Genomic DNA, 19,805 nt, shown 5'->3' on the forward strand with positions numbered 1-19,805 from the left:
CCTGCAGAGTTCAGTAGGTGCAAACAATCCTTTACCTTTAAAAATTCACTACAGTTCTCCAGTGGAGTAGTGCAAACTCTGCCAATTACAGATATTATCCATATGGTCTTCCTGGAACAACTTTAGAGCATGTTCCCTCCAGTTCCAGGTCCTTAGGATGTGCTGCTGCTCCTCTCTCCTCCTCTTCCCTTGTCTGACCTTCTTGCCCAGTAAGTTGTTAGAGGAAGGCTCAAAAAAGGCAGAACTCAAACAAGAAATTAAACTCAACCCCCAGCTTCCTGCTTTTGTTCAGTGCCAAAAGCACAGCAGGAATCTCTTCTTGCAAAAGCCCAGGCCTGCTATTTTTCCTTACTTTGCTCTATACTGATCTCTTCCTGTAGGATGGATTGGATTGGGCAACCATTGTTTTCCTCACACTGTGAAAAGAAATCCAATCCTCCAGCAACAGCAGAGCAGTGACCTGTGCATTGTGCCCTAAGTTAAATTATGGCACACTTTGAAGGCTGCACTTGTGATAATCACCCTCACATAAATACTTTTATATTATTTAGTGCATCTCCATCCTTGTCACACAGCCTTAGAAGTACCTCACATAGGCAGGGGTTGTAGAAGAGGTGGCTCAAAAATCACTGAGGATGTCACAATCACAGAGTCAGTCTCCTGTAAGCTCTTTTTGCAGCTCTTCACAGACAGCTGAGGATAATTTCACAGGATCAGCAAAATGTATCACCTTGCTGATCCACATACAAAAATGATGGCAGATATCAAAAGAGCTTGCTTTCTTTGGATAAACACGGCCAACCTGCAAAAGTGAAATTCCTCATTGTCCACCACAACATCAGAAAGACATGGGATTTCCCCATGGCTTCAGTGTAAAAACCAAGTTCTAAACCTCAAGGGCCATCAAGCTTCTCAACTCCTTCAAGGATGTTTAGAAAAACAGGAATTAACTGGTAGTCAAGTTTGTCACCCGTTTCCTGAACACTTTTTAAACAACTAAATTAAACTGATATTCTGTTGCCATCAGGGTTGCTTTGTCTAGAATCACTTCAAGGGCTGCCTCACTCATGTCTCATCCTCAAAAGGAGCATTGTTAGATCACTGAAGACATCAAAGTGTTCTGAGAAGAACCAGCTAGACTTTACCCACAGGAGTGCTGATGTCAAAGCCTTCACCAGCTGGGTTCCTGGAAAGAAGCACACCAAAAGTTGCAGCAGCAGAACAAACTTATGTACTCATCATTTAATTTAGAAATCAATCATCTGAGGAAGCACAGAACACAGGCTGTGACAAAGGCTGTGTTACAGTGCTTTCCTAGCACTTCTCAGCATCAGGTGAGGTGTGTTTATGTGCCTCCAGGCTGGGCTGGCAAAGCCACGTTGCCAAGTTCTGCCTCTTTACAGGCTCACCATCCTACACCAGATCTGGCACCTTTGCCACCACAGAACCACAATTCAGTCACAAATGCCAGTGATGCATTCAGGATTCACTTGGATCAGCACACACATTTCTGTACAACAGCCAGGCTCTAAATTCCCCTGTTGTAGAAGAACTCTGTTTCTTCTGTAGATGACACAATTTCTGGTTCAAGGTCTGCTCGCTTTATCTGCAATGCAGGAGAAAAGGGAATCAGCACCACCACAGCCTGGTAACTGGATGTTAAGTCCTTGTTACTCTATTGCACTTTGCACAAATTCAAGTACTGCATCCAGTATTTGGGACTTGAGGCTCTTTCTTTATTTAGGGATTTGAGGGATTTTTTGTTGTTGTTGTTGTTTTTGTTGTTTTGGGCCTTTTTTTTCCTCTTCCAACATTTTCTACATGTGCACACATATGGGAAGAAATAATTTTTTTTTTTTTAAATAGTGATATTATCTTTGTTTACTATAGAATCACAGAATCATTTAGATGTGAGGAGACCTTTAGGATCACCAAATCCATCTGTAAATATATTAGGGTGACACACAGGAGAACTTCTGTTGTGGGCTGAGCCATTGGGAAGCCCAAAGGGCATCAACCAGCCCTGATCTCAGTACATAATTCCTCAAAAGTCCCCTCATTTATATTCAGTTTGCTTTGTTGTCATAAGAGATTAAGAAACCTTAAAAAACCCCAAAAAACTAAAATTCCAGAAAGTTTAGACAAACAAAAGAAACCACTGAAAATTGGAAGAGTTAGTTCTGACCATGCTTGCTTCAGACTGTTGTGACAGTCTGATAAATCTACACTGAAAAGCGTAAATATAAATAACACACAATGCAACTCAGACCTCAAAAGTCCTGTGAGCCTCTGCCTGGTACATGGGCCTTCACAAACAGCCTCTCAGCTGCCCCATTTTAGATGTACCACATTAATCCTGTTGATTTTTTTCATATGTGGCCTTCAGAGTGCTGACCATAGTTCTGAAAGGCTGATTTAATGTCACAATAATCTTAATTCCTGTGAAAGGACTTACCTCCCCACACTGTGGGAACATACTAAAGGAGACTGGCAGCATCCCTGCTAGGACTGACATAATCACAAACATCCTCACAGGACCCAAAGCACGAGGACTTTTAACAAATCTTGCTCTGTCCAGGACATTGAAAAAACTATGTCAGTATATTGAAAAATAACCTGACAGTGACACAAAGAGCATTAGCTACTACTTTACTGAAATTAGTAATAATCTAGGCTTATGGTTCCCAAAGATACTTCCCTACTTCATTTCCTATGTTCTTACTCTTAACTTCCTGTGCTTTCCCTTTGTTTTGTGCTTGCCTACAGCATTTTCCAAGCTCAGAATGTCAAAATTAAGAAAACAAGCAGCAAGATCAAAGTGCAAAAGGAAAGTACATTAGTGCTTTAAAGTGTCTCAGTTCCTTTATTAAGATTTTTCTTGCCTTACCCTCTTTCCTTATATGTTTAGTTCCTGTGAGCAGTCCTATTTTGCCTTGTGCAAAAATGTATTACTTGATGTATAGATATAAGATTTTATTTTACATCTGTACTTGTCTTCTGGTAACAGAAGTCCATTAAGCTGATAGGAGATCAATTTAGGCAGTACCAAATTACCTGACAGGGATGATCATGACCAAAAGATCATGGCAGGCTAAAATTACATGACAAAAGATCATGACCAAAAGTTCAGGGCAGGCTAAGAACCCTCTCATAAAACATACAATGTTTTCTTCTTAGCATACAGGGATTTAAAATGTTGAAAAGCAAGAACATGTTTTACAACAGGTAGAAAACTATTTGAAAGTTGGGATCCAGCTTTAGTTGCAAATTCAAGTGCCACATTACCTCTACAAACCTAAGCTAAGTGCTGTGAACAACCTTGATACAGACATTGAAACTCAAATATTAAGTTAGGGAACTGGAGTTAGGTAGGTGCTGGAAAACAGCCTGTCAGGAGAGCACAAACATATTTCCTGCATGGGAGCAGAGAGGAAAACCTCATTCCTACAAACCTTGGAGCATGAGCTCAGACATAACCAGATTCACTTAATGACCTCAAAGAATCACAGCAGCTGAACAGCAACTTCCCACATCACCACTTCCACCAAGGCAAGCAATACTGCAAACCCAAGGGAAAACCTGGCAAATGTAACAGCCAGACTGAAAAGCAGAGTCCCACTGCCCAGGCACCCCCAGCCCCTGCAGTGCTTCTCACCTCTGCAAACAGTACATGAGCACTTCTGGCAGGAAGAACGTTGTCCCAAACAAGACTGCTCTGGACAATGCTGTTTCCATAACAGCCTTCAGGGAGAGAGCAAAACAAGTGTTGTCAAAAGAGTGCTCTGGGCAGCTTCAAGCACTGCCTGCTTCTCTGAGTGCTTTTTTTGTCTTACACTCTGGAGTTTAAAGCAGCAGGTAATGAGGGATAACAACACCTATTAGAGGAATTCTTTCTTAAATGGAAACTAAGAGGCAAATAACTCTGCTTATGACTGAGAAAGTCCTTAAAAGGAAGGTGAAACTACTCATGAGATTTCCTGCCATGATAATGATTTTGCTAAGACTTGCTTTTTAAAGTTGTGCTGAACTTCATACAATTGGTTATACCTTCTGGACATCCTAACTAGCCTCTGTTAAATCTGATGTTCTCTCTCCAGCTGTCACCAAATCCTTATGCTCATGCAGTTATTTCCACAATACAGGGCTTTTCTCTGAGGTGTCCCATCAGAAGATCTAAGAGTCTTATCTCCTTCTGGAGGTGACAAGAGAAAATAAAAATGTCTGTGCCAGTGTCTCTGGTCCTCAGTATATTGGTGTGGGGAGGCAAGCAACCCTTGATGACACTGAACGTGTGGAACCTGAGACCTAATCCAAGCCTGCCCAAAAATTCAGCACCTGGTGTGGGATTCCTTATTCAATATATTCAACCCTAGCTACTCTCAGCATCACATTCTGCTCTTAGCAGGGAATGAAAGGCAAGTAAAAAAAGTTCTCCACCCCCTCACCTACCTTCTCACCAGCCTTCTTAGACACTCCTATAACGTTGCCATTCCTGTCCATCACTTCTATCCCATTATCAAATTCTGGGCTTCTCACCATCGCCACAGTAAATGCACTCGTCAGACCTGCAGGGTTAAAGGGGACTTTGCTTTAACAGATCCCAAAGGACTGCCTCAATAGTAACATTCATAATGATGTGTATTTTACATTTCCACTTCAACAGTTCACGTATGAACAACATGACAGCTTTAAAAAAAACAAAACACTGCCCCATGAAAATCTACTCGGGATCTGAATCTTTGTTTCAGAAGCTTGAGAGAGACTGCAAGACTTCAGGCCTAAAATGTGCTTTGTCATTGTGGATTCAGAGCTTTAAAATCATTTCCATCCAGCTCAAACCATGAATACTTTGGCTTAAGAGAAAGTGGAGGGATTTCTGTTGTGGTTAGGTTTTGTCCTGCTCAGCATAAAATCCAGCACAGAAGACAAAATCCTGAAAGGAACAGGGTTTAAGAAAAGGTTGCATCCTGCGTTGAAAGAAAGGGCATAGACTGTCAATCTGACCTTGTTTGAAAGAAGGTCAGATTGACCTTCTGACCTTGCTCTTTTTATTAGCTTTAGTAGGACTATTCCATAAAGACATTAGTGTACCAGAGGACACTTTGCAAATGGCTAGACTAACACTAATCAATTACCCTCACACTTTTCTCTATATTTAAGAAAATAGAAGCACATTTAACACCAACTTCAAGGAAACAAGCTAGAAACCTCTAATGTATTTCAGAAAGATCTGAGTAGGCATCTCATATAATTTGAAACAGAGGAGATGATGCATTTTAATTTTATCAATTTTTCCATAAGAAAGGCCAAAAATTTCTATAATGGCAATAGGAACATAATTAATGACATTAAATAGTTAAACTTGTCCTGGTGCAACTTGACCATGGCAGTAGAGCTGCTGCAGTAATGAACAGCTCTCTCCTTGTAGGATTAATAACCCTGCTGGAACAAGTCTCCCTTTCTGCACTCCCAGAGCGATGTCGCACTCTGGTGTCACAGATGTGCCACACCAGGTCACGTCAGTGCCACTGCTACTGCCCTCCTGATCTGTCCAGGTGCTTTCAGGTATGTGTACAAAGCTCACAAAACTGCTCTGCAGCTCTGAAACTAAAATCAGCAAGAATCCAGTGAGGTCGGGGACACTGCACAGTGAGAGTTGTGTCCCACAGAAAGGAGGGGGCCAGCAAAGACAGACAGAGAAGAAACAAGAGACCACACCTGTGCAGAAGCAAGAAAACTCTACAGTTCAGACAAGCAAATGGCTCTCAGGCCAGCTGCATGGTGCAGAGTTTGTTCCTACTCACCAAGCAGAGGAGCAGGCAGCAGTTTTCTGACAACAAGTTGCATTAATGAGTTCTTCAACGCGTAACGATTCATGAAGGCAAGAGGGAGAGCCTAAGGCATGGAGAGGAAACAGGCCACTGAAAAAATGTGCAGCATTTCAGTGACACAGGCTAGGAAAATCAATCTGTGACTTGGTTACCGTCTGTGAAAATAAACAAATGCTTTGGCTTAACATTCCAACAAAATATACGCCTTCTCTAGTTAATGAAGGTGCTTGTAATCACTCTTTTGGATAAGAATGCAAAACATTGTGATAAAAAAAGCATTCAACATTATTATGTAGAGGATAGCAGCAGTGTGAATACAAAGACAGAAAAAAGAAAATAATTACCTCTGACTAATATTCCTTGGACATTCATCCAACTGTATTGTGTCACACATTCCTCTCTCCCCCAAACAGGAAATCTGGTTTACTTCTGTATTTTTCCTGCTTCTCTGCAGTTTCAGCCCAATTCTATATTCCCATAATACACTCGCAGGAAGTTTCATTTAGGAATAAAGGGCCAGGACACCAGCTGACCCTCAGAGACTCCCTTGAAGGACAAAGGGAAGCACTCCCATGATGACCCACAGGCAGGGCTGCCTCCCCAGATTTCTGTAAGGCCTGAGCAATCCTGGCCAGCTGTTTTGCCCTGCAGTGGGCAGAGGTGAAACTCCCTCTGACAGAAGCAAGAACAATCAATCACATTTTTCTGCCAGAAGCTTATGAGAATCACTGCTTTGTGTGGGGGGTGAGGAGAGGCATTACAGAGACATCTACACTTGTGATGAGTGTCATGATGATACCTGAGCTCATTCTGATGTAGCAAACTCCAGAAACCAAAAACTCCTATTCCAGCAGAGAGCACAGGGTCAGCTCCCTTTTGGAAGACTAATTTCACTGAATCCAGTGCAGTATTTTCATGGCTGTGCTGTTCCTGGGATTTGAGCCAACACTGTCCAGTACTGATGCTTGCAGACCTCATCACTTGTTTGGAATTAGATCTCTTCCACAGCACCACATCAAAAATCAGCTACAATACCCCAGTGGCTCACCCTGTGTTTGTAAACACTGGCCAGTTCCTCTCACTACCTGTTTGCTAAGCTTGCAAAACAACAAAGAAATTGACACAAAAGGAAGCATCAGGAGAAGCCAAGCAAAATAATGGCTGACAGATGATCAGAAAATATTCTTATTCTGAACAGTTCTGTGGCAAGACATGAGAGCAGAGCACCAGAGCACAGTCCTGAAGGATATCAGGCACTGTGGATATCCTGAAGGATATCTGGCACTCAGTGCCTACTCCTTCTCAGGAGAGCTTGTTAGGAAGGCAGTCATTAAGCAAATACTTACACCAACACAGGCTGAATAGGAAATGGCTCCCAAGCCAAGCAAGAGCTGCTTTTGCTGAAGTGAGTACTCCTAAGGACAGAAAAACCACACTGCATAAATACATTGTAAAACACTTGCAAATCAAGTTTAAAATGGCATCTGCACAATGAAGATGATTACAAAAATAAAAATCAACACTCACTTCAGCCTTTGGGGTGCCATTTCCATTTACCAGAGTGAATGCTGTGGTGTATGTGTGAAACACAAACTGCAGAAACAAGAGATTGGAAGAAAAATTGAATTCAGGATTGAGACTAGAAGACCTGTAAAAGTAGAAAGAAAGAGGCAATTACCTGCCAAAAAAAAGAATGCCTTGCGTGGCGCTGAACAGATGAAACGATGACCTAAGAGAAAAATGCACAAGCAAATGAGGTTTGAAGAGTGTGGAGGTTTTTGGTGCAGGAGCACCAGGAGAACTGCTGAGGTACCACTGGCAGCAGTGTCAAAGGCTCCAGCCAGTGCCCAGGGCCATCAGTCTTGGCTCCAGGTTATCACATTCTCTTGTTACAGAGGAGGCATGCTCATTTTTCTGTTCAATAGAAAGCACACAAGGCATGTATAAAACACAGACACATAGTGGTAAAACATTGTGTGCAAGAATATAGCAGCAAGGTGCTTTCTTACCCAAAAGAAAAATGCATTTGTGCCTGTGAAGCTTAAATAGATGCAAATAAAATAACTAAGGTAACAAAAGACTAATTTAAGAAATGATTGAGAAAGGATCAGATTGGTTTTGCTGGGGATATGAACACTACCTTAGATCTAACTGACCTAAGATCAAAGGTTTTAGGAGTTGATTTCCAGTCTCTTCTCAAATTCAGACAGTGAATAAGCACTTCAGCTTTAATAAACCACGACCTTTCTTGAGGTTTCGAGCTCAAGTTGTGGAACATTTTCAAAAAACAGAGTCAATCAAGATAAGAATACAAAATATTGAATAAAAGGAAGGCTGAGTATCTCCAAAGCCTCAGAGAAGTATCAGTAATTTGTGTAATATTAGTGGATCATCCATCTTTATTATTAATGCCAGCACTGACTCTAACCACATCTATGAGAGCACATTAAGCTGTAAATATAAAAAATAAGTATTTCTATTAACTGTATTACTGTTATTAATGAATTTAACAGCCATCAAGACTTTCATTGTTCTTTCTAGCAGTGCCATGTAAGTTCATGCTGTAATGTCTGTATGGAATGACATATCTTAGGATGTACAATCATAGGCCAAGCCCAAACCCAAATAATCTAAATTAATAAATAAGCACATGATTACAGCTACAAATTTTATGAAACAAAATGGTGCCATTTTTGAGCACAGTAACGAGTTTATTTTTATATCTTTGGTAATTTACTGACAACACCCTTTCCTGCTTGCAAATGCACCATCTACATAAGAAAAAAAATCATATTCTGGGTCTGAGACACAGAACACAAGGCTCCAACCCCTTCCCAGTGCAGTTCCAGATTTCTGAGGCTGAACAGACCAAACCCAGGCCTTGCTCTCATTGCTGAGTGATCTCACCTTGCATCAGAAATCTGTCCTTCACATGAAGAATCTCTTGGAATGCTGCTAGAGAAGGATAACCAACAGCTCTGGACTCCCAGGGAGATTCTTTAAGGGCTGAATTTCCAGGTTACTTCCCATAAAACAGATGTCTTTCAGACTGCTTGTGCTGAAGGTACAATAAAGCCCCAAAACTTCCATTCCCTCCCTCCAACCCCTGACTATGGAAAATGGAAGCCTTGCTGGATGCACACTGGTATCTGACACAATTACTCACCAAGGGAAGAGTTACAGGCATAAAAGCTAAAAAGAAAGAAAACTTTATTTCAGTGAAAATAACATCTGTGAGTGTAGATGGATGGTCTAGAGCAGAAAATTCTCCTAACTTCCCCTGTCTATTTCATCTCCAAGTAAAGCACTGCCCACAAACCCCAGCATCACCATAAACTTCAGCCCTAAGCTTTATCTCTTACTCCTGGCTCAAGAAGGCAAAACCCCTGCTCAGATTTCACAGCCAAAAGGAGCCCTCATGAACTCCCCTCCCCAGGGCTGCTTGGAAATTAAATAACTGAAGACAAGTTCAGCCCACTGTTCAAAAAGAGAGGTGTAACAAAAGCTGCCACAGTTGGGAGTGGTCACAGGAGATAAAGAGTTCACAGCCTCAGTGTGGTTATCTGTAACTAAAAATCTGTGCTGCCTAAACAAACCCCAAGCACACCTGATGTGTCACCAGAATGTAAATTCATCCAGCAGCCAGAGCCATCAAGGGAAAAACTTAAATTACAGCAAACAGTTAAATGTGGAGGGATTTGGGAACTCATTCTGCAGCAAGAAGAATCAGAGACTGATCAGAGTGTTTCCATCTAGATGAGCAGATTATCCCAGGGAGAAATTCCTCAGCAGGACTATAGGAGTAAATAAATCAATCTTTAACACATTTAACAATGCAACCAAGAGAAGAGTCTGCTTGCTTTTCTATGTGGAGAAGAGTGTCACTGTGGTATCACAGCAGCTGTTCATCATGAGCTATTCCTCCCTGATGCTTCAGTCACACACATAAAATTTCACTTAAGGGAACCTACCTGGAGGTCTAAACAAAACAGGAATTATCTTGTCTGTATCAGGATGTACACTGGACTTAAAACAAAAAAAGCAAATTAGAACATCTTTGCCATACTTGAATAAGGAAAAAAAAAAAATCTAAATATTTTGTAAACTTACCAGGCTTAGCAAGAAGGCTTTTTTAGTCTACAACAGTTGGAAAAATAGGTTAATTATTAAATTTCAGAAGAGGCTCGGTAAAAACTTTTTTCTAAATTTATTCTATGTCTTTTGCTAATCACTTCCTTTTATACAAAGTGTATATATTTATATATCCCTTTAATTATATTCTTCCCCTAAAATTTTTCTCCATATACTCCCTGTTGAATATAAAGCATTCACATCCCATGAGCTGTGTAACAGCACCAAAGCACACACCAGGGCAGAACAGAAGGTTAATTTTAAAAAGTTAAAACTAGTAGGCATTTTAAACCATAAAACAACAATTGAATATTGATAAACACTTATGTTAAGACTGCAGTCCAAAATACCTGATTATTCTGTATGGGCTCACTTAGGGTCTTCTCATTGATTAGTATTGATAACCTGGTTCTTTTTATTTCATTCTGTATTTGAGAGAAAAAAAAATAAACAAAACTAACAAAACCTCCTCAGTTTCAGTATTTCAAATGCAATATATCAGCTATAAAACAAACCTAGAAGCTAATGATGTGTCTGTTCCTTGCAGTGAAAGCAAGAACACTCCTAGACGCAATGAATTCACAATCACAGAAACTTTTAAACTATTGGGATAATTCAACTGCTGGCACAGTCTGAGCAGGGCTGCTGAGATGGCTGTGCCTAGAAATGTCCCTTGGTTTATGTCATCGGAAGTGCATACACGTGTGTTTCTGTTTAACGCAGGACTGTGGAATGCTTCGGGTTGGGAGAGACCTTAAATCCCACCCAGTGCCACCCCTGCCATGGCAGGGACACCTTCCACTGTCCCAGGCTGCTCCCAGCCCCGTCCAGCCTGGCCTTGGGCACTGCAGGGATCCAGGGGCAGCCACAGCTGCTCTGGGCACCTCTTCCAGGGCCTCCCACCCTTACAGGGAGGAATTTCTTTCAGCTACACAACCTAATCCTCCTGTGTCAGTTTAAAGCCATTCCCTTGTCCCAGCACTCCGTGCCCTTGTCCAAAGCCCCTCCCCAGCTCTTTGCAGCCTTTAAGCAGCGGAACATTACATCCACCGCTACATTCTCTCGAATTTCCTTCTCCTCGGCAGCCCTGCGGTGACCCTATTCCACAGTCCGGCACAGCCACAGCCCCTCAGGCCGCTCGCTCATCTCGACCTTCCCCGCGGTACTCACGGAGGACTTGAGCAGCAGCAGCGGATCCAAGGCGTCCGCCCAGAGGAGAAACCTCTGGAAGAAAGACTGAGGGAGACACGTTGGAGGCGTTATTCCGGACCTTCCCTAAGCAGGACCCGTGCCCCCTCCCGGCCGCGGTGCCCACCTGCCCCTCCGCCCTCCAGAAGCGCAGGTTGGCGTCCATGGAGCCGCGGAGCCGGAAGCGCCGCCGGGCCCGGTCCGGTGCCGCACGCTCCGCCCGGCCGCGGAGCCGCCGCGCCGGGGCCCCGCTGCCGGCAGCGCGTCGGGCTGGGGAGAGGCCCCACGGCCTTTTCCCTTCCAGCGGCTTCCCCCGGGAAGGGAAGGCAAGGTCCTACGGCCTTTTCCCTTGCAGCGGCTTCCCCCGGGCAGGCAGAGGCGAGGAGCCGGGCTGCGCAGAACCCCCCGCGCCCTCCAGGGGTTGGCGGCGGGAGGACAAGGCCCGGCCAGGTGAAGGTCGGAGTGTCGCGGCCTCGCAGGCACAACTCGGCCACTTTGGTGCGGCATACCGGGTTAACTGGGAAAAACCCACGGTTACATTTCACAAAACAACCGAACACCGGGACTGAAAAGATTTGCAGCTAGTGGAACCTGGAACATCAGCACCGGCACCGCTTCAGTTTCAGTTTTTTCAGTTTTTTTACATCCTTTGTTACAGCATTGATCCCCGTTATAAAGCTCAGTCAGGGCTCAGCCACCTTGTGCTTCTTTGCTCAGAGGGTCAGAAGATTATAAACAGAAAACACACAGAGAGTGTTGTATTGATCTGTGCAGCCCCCCAGGACTTTGTGTCCTTGGGCTGCTCCCCACGGCAGCTGCGAGCTGCTGAAGCAATGAACACATCCAGTTCCTTCCAAACAGAGAAACAGAGCTTTGGGGAAAGGAGAAGAAAAGCAAAGCACCACACCTGCTGCTAGGCCACGTTAAGATTATTTTATTATAGGTAGAGATGCTACATCCGTTTCAAGCAGAACAAGAGTCAAGCAAATTCAAGTGAAAGAAAAATTGTCATTAAGCTCCAGTAAGTGCACTGTGGGGGTTCAAGTTTTTACCATCTCCCAAACAAAATTAAAGTTCATGCTTGTTAGTGCTCCTGAGTAGTTGCACTTTTTTTTTTTAATGGCACATATTTACATTCATTCCATGTTTTAGTGCATTTACACACAAAACCAATGATGTATAAATTATTTTTACTTGTTACATTAATCTCTTCCTCTGCAAAATTCATTAAAAACTAACCATGTATCAAAATTCTATCCTTGTATTTTTTCAATTTTTTTACAGACTTTTATGTTGTGTGAGAAAACAAAATGCAGGGTATCTTCTGGTCCAAAACTAGATAAAGAAAAAGGGAAAAGCCAGTAGAAGACAACTGTAACTTGTGTACTCATCACATTCAGGAAGATGATTAATGGTCACAGAAATCCATGAAACTGAAGTTGCAGAAGGCAGGGGGAAAAGCCTTAGTTTTACCCTTTTTAAAGCAAGACAAGGGAGTCAGTAAATATTTTAGCATTTAATTTCTTCTTAAACATGAGAAAATGACAGCTTTTATTTTTATTATTAATTTTTACAATCACAGCTGTTTTCCTAGTGTCTTCAGCAGACAAACCTAAACACTTTTGTCCACATATTTGACTGTTTATTTATATCCATGCACATTTTGAAAATATTCTTTGGAACCTTCTGGGCTTGGTTTGATCTGTCAAGAAAAGAAAGTTAAGTTATTACTTGGAACACGTATGATAAAAAAAATCACAGATTTGATACTTTATCCAAGAAAATCCATGCATACTTTTTAAAACAGTGATCTGTTTACTGGATTGGTTGAAAGACAAAAGCCTAGATCATGTACAACTCATACTTGAAAATTTTATGTATAAACCACATTTTTCCTCTTTAAGTAAAAAGAAGTAAGTAAGTAAGAAATCTGAACTCAGGTGACATATAAACCACATTTTTCCTGTTAAATTACAATGCATTAAGTAAAAAATCTAAACTCGGTTAATGGAGAGTCCAAGTCAAATTTGGAGTTTTGAACACGATTTGCATCTCCTAGAAGGAAACCAGTGATTTCTTCACAGAAATCCCACACTTACTATCAGACAAACAGACTAAATTGGCCCAACCAGTAACAGCGTTGTGTTCAGACAACAGGCACAGACACCGTGGGGCACCTCACACCCGAGTGGATCCCAGCCTTCCAGACAAGCACAAGTGGCTATCCTGAGGAGGATCTATTTAGCCCTGAGCAGGCACTCACCGTGGGGGCGTTGGGAGTCCAGTCGGCCGGGCACACCTCGCCGTGTGTCTCCACGAACTGGAAGGCCTTGACCAGGCGCAGCGTCTCGTCCACGCTGCGCCCCACGGGCAGGTCGTTGACACTCAGGTGCTTGATGACCCCGTTTGGGTCAATGATGAACAGACCTCTGCAATGGAGCAGCAGTTCAGGCAAGGCAAATCAATTTCCAAGGCCAAACACAAGGAACTGGGTGCACAATTTCAGCAGTTAGGAGGGGAACTGCAGCATTTGGTATCTTGTTTGTTAGCAAAGTGATCCACAGCTGTGGTACTGTGAAATGACAAAGTATCTATGGAGACTATTCAGTCAGAGGGGGCAAAGGGAGAACTCAGTGTTCCACCTGTACTGAAAAATTGAAAGCTGGCATCCTGCCCACATCTTTTTGGTCAAATCTGTAGGTGCTGAGTGAAGAGCTGCTTGTGCATTATGCTACTAAATTAAATCCCACTGCATACAAATATTTGTGAAAACCAAAGTCCCAATCTTACCACACTAATTAACTTAATCTCTCAGTAAACAAATACCAAAAGTTCCTGATCCAAAGAGATCAGGAACTGCAGGTCTCCAGAAGACTCCTACCCAATCCACTGTTTCTCAGGGACTACTATGGAAAAAATGATCAGAAATTGCCGTTCTATGCTGCTCCTTTTCCTTAGGGACATGGAGCTCCCGGCCTCTCTCAGAGCAGAAGAGCTTTTCCTTCACACATTTTCAGAGAGGCCTGGAGCCATTCTCAGCTTCATGGCCAAAATGAGCAGGTGCCCTTTTCCTAGGGTGGGATCCAGCCATCCTGCAGCAGAAGGCATCCCATTTCCCTGCAGGAGGGGACAGTGTGCCTTATGTTGGTTAGACTGGGTTGTGTCCCAGCACAGCAGTCCAGCCTTACCTCAGTGCTATGCCAGGTCCTTCCAGGAGCACCCCATAAGAACGGGAGATCTCTTTTGTCAGGTCTGACAGAACTGGAATATTCATTTTTCCCAAACCACCACTCTAGAGAACAGAGAAAGATTCCACTTGGTTAAAAAAAGCTCCATAGACTCATCCTTCCTGAGCTGCTGGATTCCATGTTCTTGAGGGCACAGTAACAACAAAACACAACCACGGCATCTGCTCCATAGAAGGAACCAAGTGTGTGTGGTGTTGCTTGGGTTTACTTTGTTTGTTTGTTTTAGTAGTCAGGAACAGTTTGTTTCTTTAGAAAGTGAAAATTTCTTTTGCACTGAGCAATTTAGAATTGCTGATTTCGATGGTAAGAGGCTACCAATGGCAACAGCCATACATTTCCCAAAAAGCCTTCCTTGGTATCTTATTCAGGAGCTTTGAATAGAAAAATTTCTACTGCATATTTAAGTGTTCAGAATTAAGCAGGATGAACATGGTGGGGAGGGAAGGGAAGCAAACCTGTGAACAAACAAACTTTGGAGCACACATCTGATGAGGAACAGCTGAGGATATTTAGCCTGGAGAAGAGGAGACTCAAGAGTGACCTCTGCAACTACTTAAAAGTGGGTGTAGCCAGGTGGGGGTAAGCTTCTTCTCCCAGCTAACAAGGGACAGGACAAAAGGAAATGATGTCAAATTGCATCAGGGGAGGTTTATATTGAATATTATCAAAAAATTTCTTCACAGAAAGGACTGTCAGGCATTGGAACAGGCCTCCCAGGGCATGAGAAAAAAAAAACATGTGGATGTGGCACTTGAGGTCATGGTTAGTGGTGAACATGGTGATGGTGAGCTCATCATCTCTTCACCATCATGAGACTTCATGATCCCATTGGTCTTTTCCAACCTTAATTCTGATTCCAAACACAATGCTCTTACCAACACACCAAGTATGTCAGAGTTCTGCTGCTCTGTTTAGTGCACAGGGTTATTTTTTGTTTTGCCTCTCACAAATCAATATAAATACTATTTGAAGAGTCAAACAAGATTTCTTTCAGTTTTGCCACAGACTGAGACTGCAAGAGAGATAAGCTCTCTAACCTTGAAACAAGGCTGGAGTTTGTTAGCTTTGCTATTCTTGGCATCATCAGGGCAATCACTGTAATCTCAGCCACAGACCCTGATCCTGCAAACACTTGTCTGCAGAAGAGTTCCCTACACAGAGCTCTGAGCATAGATGTCAGACAAACCAAGGCTTCAGCTTCTCTGGGTGTCAGTTTCCTGCCTGTGCCACCATGGAATTCTTTCCACCTTGTGCAGGGTGTTTTGAGCTGGGCTTGATCCTTGTGGGTCCCTTCCAACTCAGAACAGTCTGTGCATCTGTAAAGCACTATGTGCACAGCTGACACACCCTGAACACCTTTGGGATAAAGCTGGGAACTCAGGCCACAGTCACATGCTGAGCTTTGAACAAAGCATGCAGAGAAGAAACACCCTTGACAGGCTCAGCCAAGGTGTATTAAATGCAGCAAACTCTCCTCCCTCCCCTGCATGGGCTAGTGGTGCCAGAAGGCAGCCAGCCTGCAGCACTACTGCACACTGCTGTCCACACAGTCTGGGACTGATGGCACAGGTGCTTCTGCACCTTCCTGGGAAACCTCTGGTCCTCTACAACTACCTAAACCAGGGAGATGCTTTATGTCATCAAAAGCAGGTATTTTTATATGTATCTGAAAGAGGCTCCTCTCCAGTAAAAGGTTGTCTTTATCACCTTCTTTCCCTAAAGAAAGCCAAAAACCTCCATTCGTATTGCAAGAGTGGAACCCTTTCAGCAAATGAGAATTAATGATACAAGTGCTCCAATAAACTGGTGGTTCCTCTGCTTCCAACCTGAAGCCACCACTGTTGGGTAATTGTTAACAGTAATGACTGAACAGCTGCTGCTCCTTTTCCGTGATAGTTTTTGTGCATTATCAGCTGTCACAGGCACTTTGGGACACTGACATGTAAACTGAGCATTTGTCTTTTGAGATAAATGTACAATGTTATCAACAAGGCTATCATCACAGCAAAACAAGTTAAAAACCCAAGCCAGATAATTACGAAAAAGAAAACAAAAGACAGGGGTCAGAATTATGTCATCAAACATAGAAGTTGATGGCATATGACTTTAGGAAATCTACTAAATATCAGCATTGGCACAATTATTTATTCAACTCCTCTTCTCTGGAGCTCTTGTGAAAAGAAACCAAACCAGCAGAGAAAGCCCCAAAAAGATACTCAATTCCTACCTTTCGTGGTGTGTTTATCCATGCCAGATGAGTAAAATGAGAGTCCACTGAAACTGCCACCACTTCACAGTTCACATCACGAAATTCTTTTGCTTTGTTGCTGAAGGCCACAATTTCCGTGGGGCAGACAAAGGTGCTGGTAGGAAGATAGAGCAGGCTGTAACAATTCTGCCATCTTATCTAGAAAAGACTCTCATGTCTGTTTCTAGGTATTTCCTTTAGACTGATAATTTTAGCCATGCTTCCTGCTCAAAATTAGTTTCAGTGTCAAACCAGCCGGTACACCAGTTACCACCTCTGAGTTCTAGACAGATTGCTCACAAAGATGGAGAAACTGTCTCTGCTAGAGACTCTCTGGACAGAGAGTTTTTGGAAACTCTGTAGGTGAAACCCTTCTCCATATGCCCACATGCACCAAAATACTCTTGGCAAATCAAGTCTTCCGAGCAGACTGGCCCCCATCTTATCATGTTATGCCCTAAAGCTCTTTAGCTGCAGTTCTGCTGGCCTTGCTTCTTCAAGGACACTGTCTCCAAGGCAGTCCCAAACTGCAAGGCAATGTCCTCACCCCTGGGATCTGCCTGTAACAGGAACCACAGCTAGCTCCTGACGCAGGCCCTGCAGCTAAAAGATGCTCTCCAGCCACCCCATCCACTGCTTTAACACACAATGGCCGTGTGCCCCCAGTCTTATCACTCACGCTCTAGAAACAGCCACATCTGCCCTGCAAGACTGGCTCAAATCGAACCAAACCAGAATGACCTGCAGCGCTTGTGATGACCTTCAGAAGGCCCATCGGGAAGGGGAGAAACCCGCACTCACAAGTCCAGGGGGTAGAAGAAGAGAACCAGGTATTTCCCCTTGAAATCATCTAGGCTCAGCTCCTTGAACTCTCCGTTCACGACGGCCGTTCCCTTGAAGGACGGGGCGTGCTGGGTCACCGCCACGGCGAGCCGCGAGGAGCCTGCGGAGGGGAGAACGCAGAGCTGCGGGCCGGGCCCGGGCCGCTCCCGGGGCGCGTTCCCCGGCCGCTCTCCCGCACTTACCGAGGCTGAAGGGGCGGCGGGCGCAGGCCGGGGGCCGTGCCGTCCCTCTCCTCCCGGCGGCGGCAGCCACGGGCACCTGCGGGGACAGGGAAGGTGAGGGCGGCGGCGGGGCCGGGCGGCGGGCAGGCCCGCGGGCGGGCCCTCACTCACCGCGGCGCGGAGCAGCCTCCCCAGCGCGGCGGCCATGTCGAGCGGCGGGCGGAGCGGGGCGGAGCGGGCCGCCGGGGGCGGGAACCCCAGAGCGGCGGTGACGGACGCACTGGAGTCACGGCATCGATCGGGTTGGGAAAGGCTTCTCGGACCACGGAGTCCGACCTATGGTCGAACACCCCCGGGTCAGCCAGACCATGGCACGTAGGGCCACGTCCAGTCTGTCCTTGAAGTCCTTCAGGGACCGTGACTCCACCACCTCCCTGGGCAGCCCATTCCAATCACCGTTTCTGCGAAGCAGTTCTTCCTAATGTCCAACCTAAATCTTCCAACGCACAGCTTGAGGCCATGTCCTCTTGTCTTGCCATTTATTACTTGGGAGCAGAGCCCGACTCCTCCTGGAGAGTGGTAAGGTTCGTCCTGAGCCTCTTCCAGGCTAAACACCCCTGGCTCCTCACCTGCTCCTCACAGGACTTGTGCTCCAGACCCTTCCCCAGCTCCGTGACCTTCTGTGGGCCTGCTCCAGCCCCTCAATGTCCTTCTAGAACTGGGCACAGCACTCGAGGTGCAGCCTCACCAGTGCCATGTCCCAAGCGCTGTGCCCACTGATACAGGCCAGCTTGTGCTCAGAAACCTTCCACATACATGCTTACAGCTGGCTCTGACTTTGTTGGACTCACTCATATTATAGTTACAGAATCACAGAATATTCTCAGTTGGAAGAAATACGCAAAGGTCATCAAAGTCCATCTCCTGCTCCTGCCCAGAGTCACACCATGTGCCTGAGAGTGTTGTCTAAACACTTCTTGAACTCTGTCAGGCTTGGTGCTGTGCCCACTTCCCTGGGGAGCTTGTTCCAGCACCCAATTACCCTCTGTTTTTTCTAAAACCTGGTGGTTTTTCTAATATGCAACCTAAACCTCCCCTGACTCAACTTCAGGCCGTTCCCTCGGGTCCTGTCACTGATCACCACAGAGCAGAGATCAGTGTCTGCCCCTCCTCTTGCTCTCACAAAGAAGTTGTATACTGCAATGTGTTGTCCCCTCAGTCTCCTCTTCTCCAGGCTGAACAGACCAGGTGCTCCTCATACACCATCCCCTCAAGGCCTTTCACCATCTTCACAGCTCCTAGCTTCTTTCTTTGTGTTCCTTCACTTAAACCAAGCTGAACCCAGTTTCCCTTCTGGGTTTTAGTAAGTTCTAGTTTCATATATTTATTAATATCCACAACATTTTAGAAAGGGTGGACCTTGTGGACTGGAGAAAAGTCTGGCTCTGCTAGCAGGATAAGCTCAGCCATCAGCATTGGGTGGCAAAGCCAAAAGCAGCCAGAGAAATGTCAGCTACCCCTGGGATGAACTCAGTGAGTGCTAAATCTACACTTCTGAACTCATTCCTGGTACTGATCCATCTGCATGGTCCAGTCTCCTCTGTAACAGTGAGACTCTGAGCCTTCAAAAGAGGGAGGATTGTGTTCAACCTGCCTGTTAGAGTTGATAACTAGCTGGTATTAACTCCCTGCTATGCCTAGGAATTGTTTGGGGCAATATTAGTTGGTGTTGTCCAAAAGCGTGCTGAGACCTTTCTGGGCATTTAACATCATGGCAAATTTCAGTCACTGGCACCTTGAATTTATTAATTCAGAGGTAGCCAATGACAGCTGGAAACATGGCTCTGAAAATCTCAAAAAGAAAGTGATTCCTAACAAAGCAGCCAGAATAATGTTATCTACTCAAAACATGAAAGTGGAAGTGAGTAACCAATTTGTACATTAGAAAGTATGTCAGGTAGAGTGTGGGCGAACTGTGCCCTAGCCTACAGCCTTGGGAGTAACCAATTTGTACATTAGAAAGTATGTCAGGTAGAGTGTGGGTGAACTGTGCCCTAGCCTACAGCCTTGGATTAGGAGAGGGAAGGTGTGATTGTGGAGATTGTGACCAGGGTAGAGGTGTGGGAGGTCTTTGTGCTGCTGCTGAGGGCTGCAA

At 44.5% G+C, this 19,805-nt stretch overlaps 2 protein-coding genes across 2 annotated transcripts; both read right to left on the minus strand.

The window, feature by feature from the left end:
• Positions 1 to 1,227: 1,227 nt before the first annotated feature.
• Positions 1,228 to 11,547, minus strand: SFXN4 (sideroflexin 4). The gene is made up of 14 exons (XM_059852052.1): positions 11,278 to 11,547; positions 11,133 to 11,198; positions 10,313 to 10,387; positions 9,942 to 9,968; positions 9,803 to 9,857; positions 8,998 to 9,023; positions 7,510 to 7,560; positions 7,359 to 7,424; positions 7,178 to 7,246; positions 5,805 to 5,895; positions 4,450 to 4,565; positions 3,656 to 3,741; positions 2,456 to 2,570; positions 1,228 to 1,606 (listed from the first exon to the last, which is right to left on the minus strand). The coding sequence occupies exons 1-14, from the start codon at positions 11,314 to 11,316 to the stop codon at positions 1,529 to 1,531; spliced, it is 960 nt and encodes a 319-aa protein (XP_059708035.1). The 5' UTR covers positions 11,317 to 11,547; the 3' UTR covers positions 1,228 to 1,528.
• Positions 11,548 to 12,653: 1,106 nt separating this feature from the next.
• PRDX3 (peroxiredoxin 3) lies at positions 12,654 to 17,873 on the minus strand. Its single transcript, XM_059852053.1, has 7 exons — positions 17,822 to 17,873; positions 17,672 to 17,747; positions 17,448 to 17,589; positions 16,626 to 16,761; positions 14,339 to 14,442; positions 13,414 to 13,579; positions 12,654 to 12,852 (listed from the first exon to the last, which is right to left on the minus strand). The coding sequence occupies exons 1-7, from the start codon at positions 17,855 to 17,857 to the stop codon at positions 12,793 to 12,795; spliced, it is 720 nt and encodes a 239-aa protein (XP_059708036.1). The 5' UTR covers positions 17,858 to 17,873; the 3' UTR covers positions 12,654 to 12,792.
• Between the last annotated feature and the right edge of the window lie 1,932 nt (positions 17,874 to 19,805).

This window comes from Haemorhous mexicanus, chromosome 7, assembly GCF_027477595.1.
Source record: "Haemorhous mexicanus isolate bHaeMex1 chromosome 7, bHaeMex1.pri, whole genome shotgun sequence".
Lineage (NCBI taxonomy): Eukaryota > Metazoa > Chordata > Aves > Passeriformes > Fringillidae > Haemorhous > Haemorhous mexicanus.